General features: G+C 44.1%; 1 protein-coding gene across 17 annotated transcripts; it reads right to left on the reverse strand.

Moving 5' to 3' along the window:
• Window positions 1–1555: 1555 nt before the first annotated feature.
• Window positions 1556–4740, reverse strand: LOC136551939 (uncharacterized). Of its 17 annotated transcripts, none has more exons than XR_010782704.1 (7): window positions 3743–4740; window positions 3584–3631; window positions 3339–3422; window positions 3165–3226; window positions 2488–2560; window positions 2180–2378; window positions 1556–1920 (listed from the first exon to the last, which is right to left on the reverse strand). XR_010782704.1 is itself a non-coding variant. In XM_066543464.1 (7 exons), exons 1-6 carry the CDS (start codon window positions 3785–3787, stop codon window positions 2250–2252), a joined length of 441 nt encoding a protein of 146 aa, XP_066399561.1. In that variant the 5' UTR covers window positions 3788–4740; the 3' UTR covers window positions 1556–1920; window positions 2245–2249. The 17 variants fall into 17 exon arrangements, 3 of the variants coding, with proteins under 3 accessions (XP_066399561.1, XP_066399560.1, XP_066399562.1); XM_066543464.1 differs by having other exon boundaries at window positions 2245–2378; XR_010782707.1 differs by lacking the exon at window positions 1556–1920 and adding an exon at window positions 2650–2733 and having other exon boundaries at window positions 1927–2378.
• Window positions 4741–4960: the final 220 nt, after the last annotated feature.

The raw sequence follows: 4960 nt of genomic DNA on the forward strand, positions 1-4960 counted from the left end.
CGCCACCACGCGGCTCGCCCGGCCGTTGCTCGCCTGCCACCACTGCCCGGCTCGCCCGCCGCTTCCCACCCGGCTCGTCGCCGCCGCCACCTGTGCAAAAAAAGAGGGAGAGGGAGGGAGATGGCGGCACCGGGAGGGAGGGGAGGGGTCGGTGGCGCCGGGAGGGAGGGTGGAGAGGGAAAGGGAGGGGGCAATGCTGGGAGAGGGAGGGGAGGGAGGGGAGGGGAAGCGCCGGGAGAGGGAGGGGAGGGGAGGGTGCGATGGCGTCGGGAGAGGGAGGGGGCGACGGTCGGGTGCTTTTATAACGTGCTGAGTTTGCCGAGTGTCGGAGGGTGGCTTTGCCGAGTGTCAGATCATAGCACTCGGCAAACTAATCTTTGCCGAGTGTCTAGGGTTTGGGACACTCGGCAAATATATTATTTATTTTCTTATTTCCTTGTTTTTCATAACGTGTTTTTTCTTTTTTGTTCGATGTACTTTGAAAATGCCTTGTCAAATTGACTCAACAATATATATATGATTTTTTCTACGAATATGATTCCATTATTCTATGCAGTTACAACTCAAATTTAAATTATATCAATTTAAATTCTATAATTGCACTTAATAAATTAAAATTATCAATTGGATCCAAAAAAATACCAAAATTTCACATGAAACAATCTATGTTCTCTATTGCCTATACAAAAAGTTTTGTAGTCAAACCCTAATTCGACAGTCACTTTGACTCCAAATGTTATCGATTCCTTCTCAACGCTACGATTCTTCTTCTGAGATGTTTCGGTTTGTAAACATCGTACGTGACAAATTATGCAAAACCTTCTCAATTTTTTTACCATAGCCTCTACGTATGATATCATCACATCATGACGAATCTCATGATTTTCAGAGTTCATTTGCTTTTTTTTTAGAATTTAAAAATCTTTCGGCCTCACGTTCGTGGCCGTGTTTCCTGAACAAGATGTTCGAAATTTCTTTTTATTTCCCGAGTAAGGCCTCACACTGGACTCAATAATATGAATATCATTTTTCTACTCATTTTATTCTATTATTTGAATCACTTACAGTTCAAATTTGACTTATACAAAAAAATTCCTAGAAATATAATAAATTAATTAAATATAGCAAACACATCCACAAATATATACCAAATTTTAACATGGAATACCACATGTTGTATGTTGAGAGTGGAAAAGTTTCAAGATTATAAGAGGAAAAAATAAAATTATTTACCGAGTGCCAAATAGTTACACTCGACAGACATATTTCTTTGTCGAGTGCCAGACAATTACACTCGGCAAACATATTTTTTTACCGAGTGTCTAGTTTTGCCAAGTGTTTTTTTTTTCTAGTTTGCCGAGTGTCGAACTTTGCCGAGTGTTTTTTGTATCGTTTGCTGAGTGTATTTATTTTGCCGAGTGTCTTTTTCGCAGCACTCGGCAAAGGGCTTGTTTGCCGAGTGCCCGAGGAAATGCACTCGGCAAACATAAAAACACTCGGCAACTAGCCGGTTTCCGGTAGTGAATGCAAATTTCCTTTTTGTTTCCCCCTTTTTTTGAATAAAGTTAATCATATTTCGTACGGTCCTGTGTTTTTTAGAATTACACAGTACAATATAAACGCCCACAACACGCACGTACACTCATCCCCTATGAACACACATATGTAAATCATACCTCTATGAGTACCTCCAAAGTTCTGAGCCGGGCAGTCGGTAGATCACGAGATTCACGAAGTCACCACAGGTGCCTCGCTGTCGACAGGAATGTCACCAACCACTGAAAGCATCGCACGCACACTCATCCCCTATAAATACATGTACGCAAACCCTACCCATATGAGCACCTCCAAAGTACTGAGTCGACGATCACGAGATTCACGAAGTCACCATAGGTGCCTCGCTGTCGACGAGAATGTCACCTACCACGAAAAGCATAGCGCCGTTAAATCCTAAAATAAATCCAGGAAAATACGAGCACGCGTGCTAAGTCGAGAACTTAAACCCAGGTAGACAGGTTACACCATAAAAAGACCCAACCAGTTGATCTATGTCTTTGTGTACATACTAAGTAGTGTGCCCGTGCGTTGCTATGGGACAACTAAACTTTTATATTAAAAACACATGAATCGCACGATAAGATAACAATACTATAAAATTAAATACCAATGTTAAAGTTACCGTTAATTCAAAAAGCAACGTTTGTGAAATTAACAGTCACGGAGAGCGCGGCGTCACAGGCTTACAAACTCTACTTTATAGACCTTTCCGTGATGCGCCTAAGATAATGTTTTATATCGGCAGGAAGAAATCTCCGATATCCATTTCTTTCATGCGCCAATAAATCCACGAATAAGTTCCGTCGCATCTCCATACCATCCTGTACACAGGCTCGAGTATATATGTCAATATTAGTGCCTGTCGCATGGGTAATACTGCGTCTCTTGAAAAATCTTCCACAAAAACTTAAAACAAAGTGTTATACTCACCGTATAAATATGTGTGGCTTTTGGTCTATTCCATGCAAACATATATTGTAGAATAAGATATCCACTTAAGTGTCTGTTGCAAGATTCACGATCAGCGATATATAGAAATAGTTAAATAGTAGGTATTATTATTGCAAGCTATAGTGACTCTGCATTAGTTACCCATCTATGTTCTTTACAATATTTCCTTCCTGTCTAAATTTCTATCTGAAGACATCCTCATTCAGGCTTCAATTTCGGCGTGTTCTTGAACCGATCGAGCAGAAAATTATAGGAGCATCAAAAATACAAAAACAATAAAATGAAATTGCACCCCAAAAAAATAAAAATAGACCATGAATCTATTAAACTTTGTAAGATGCATCCAAGTAACCTATACCTAACTAAATGAGACATTCAGGTTCGATCTCAAAGCTAAGCTCACCGTCAGACAATTGATGTAAGCAATATGAGAAGCAGCTTAAATATCTGAGGCTACCAGAATGAATATGGCTAAAAATTTAAGAACAAACAAAAAATAGGGAGTGCGATGGAAGTTCTAAAAACATAAACTCAGAACACTTGGGAAACCATGATATATTGATGCAGGCATGCAGTCCTATGTTGCTTGATCACTGCAAGGAACTGATATATGTTGTACGATATGAATGAGAACAAAAGCTATATATGAACCTCACCTGCATATATAGTTTGTCACTGAAATGAGGCCTATTAAGCAACGGAACAGCTCTGGGTCATACTGAGGGAAAGGCGAACAAAACATTAGTTTGAGAACAAAGAAAAAAGAAATAAAGGAGGGAAGTATATCAAGTGATATAACTGTGGTTAAGAAGCCACCAATTGCACCTTACATTTGAGAAATCACCATATGCAAGAGCCTCAAACCTGTGCATACTGTACTTTGAGGTTGTCAGCGTATAACTGTATAAGAATATCTGTATGTATGAATACATGATGGTAAAAGTGAAGCACCACTGGAATATAAAAGACCACATCGCAATGAGCAAAGCAAACAACTATGAAAATTAACAGATATCATGCATTCCATAATTTATTTATTCGGATCCAAATTTAGCCAAGCCGAAGTGCAACTGACCTGCAGAGCTCTGTTTTCCCATGACAGTGTATAATTGTATAGGAATATCTGCATATATGAATACACGATAGTAAGAGTGAAGCACCACTGGAATATGAAAGGCGACATCAGAATGAGCAAAGTAAACAACTCTGAAAATTAACTCAGTAGATGACGAACCAGATCGATTTGCGTATCGGCCTCGCACCTCCCGTTCTCGCACATGGCGTGGAAGCGCCATTGTCGCGGCCACAGGCCATTGCCTACTGTGAGCCCAATTTCATAACTAATGACAACAGTAGCGGTATATTTCAGCAAAGCAACCAATCAGAAATAACTGAGAAGTTCAATAGCCATCCACAACATCTATGTTGACATCTGTGTGCTTCAATTGAAATCATCAAATTGCATCGAGGCTGACAAAGCACTAATATACAACATCTAGGTCTGTGCAACTCACTAGAGCCCATGTCGAGGAAAGGGATGGACGCAACCAGTAAACCGCCGGCAGCAGAAGCATGAGCGGTAGTGGCATTGAGAGGAAGAACTCGCTACCGCAGCCCAGATACCCCAGCATGTTCCAACCACGGCAACGACGACGACTCCTGTTGGTCCCACCCACCGGCCGCCGGGAGGATGGGGAAGGAATTGGATTCGGTGTGAGAGCAGCTGAGCCCGAGCAGGCAGGACCGTAGGAGCCAAGAGGCAGCTGGCAGCCGGTAGGGAAAGGGGCAGTGGAGGGCCGAAGGGCCTGCCGGCCGGTTGGCCTCGTCCCTGGCGCAGCAGCGCAGGCGGCCTGGGAAAGCTCCGCGCCTCCACAGTTGGCCAGGCGGGGGGCGGCGACTGGAGGGTCCCTGGCTGTGGCTGTCGGTCGGCTAGGCTCGGCCCCAGGCGCAACCGCGCAGGAAGGAGCCCTAGCCCCTAGGCGCAGGCGGTGGAGGCTAGAGCGCGGATGCGGTCGCGCCGTCGTGGTCACAGAGAAGGCAGATGAGGCGCGGTCGGGCGGGACGGACTGGGTCACGCCGTCGTGGGGCAGGGGTCACGCCATCGGGAGGTGGTACGGGGCTGGCGGATCTGAGAGGTCGCCGGCTCGTGAGGAGACAAGATCAGCGAGCTGCGGCGACGCCCGCAAGCTAGGAACGTTTTTTTTTTCGCACGGGCAAAGGCAGAGCGACGAAGTGAGCGAGGTATCGCATGGTCGTGGGTAGATAGACGAACCAAAACAAATATCGCATCAAAAAAAATATCTATATTTTGTTCTTTTAGTTGTAGAAGATATAGGATCTGTCGCCGTTTTTGACCAAATAGTTAATGTTGATGACTATTGCATGCAGAGGTCGGAAATGAAGTGCCCGGCGCCCGGCCATATATAGCGGCAAACAAAAACATGCAACCACC

This window comes from Miscanthus floridulus, chromosome 4 (assembly GCF_019320115.1).
Source record: "Miscanthus floridulus cultivar M001 chromosome 4, ASM1932011v1, whole genome shotgun sequence".
NCBI lineage: Eukaryota > Viridiplantae > Streptophyta > Magnoliopsida > Poales > Poaceae > Miscanthus > Miscanthus floridulus.

Coding starts and splice junctions, on each gene's coding strand:
- LOC136551939 (XM_066543464.1), bottom strand. CDS start 3,787: ATGTGCGAGAACGGGAGGTGCGAGGCCGATACGCAAATCGATCTG. Junction 3,227..3,338: donor CATATGGTGATTTCTCAAAT/GTAAGGTGCAAT, acceptor CCTTTCCCTCAG/TATGACCCAGAGCTGTTCCG. Junction 2,561..3,164: donor GTGACAAACTATATATGCAG/GTGAGGTTCATA, acceptor ATCTTGCAACAG/ACACTTAAGTGGATATCTTA.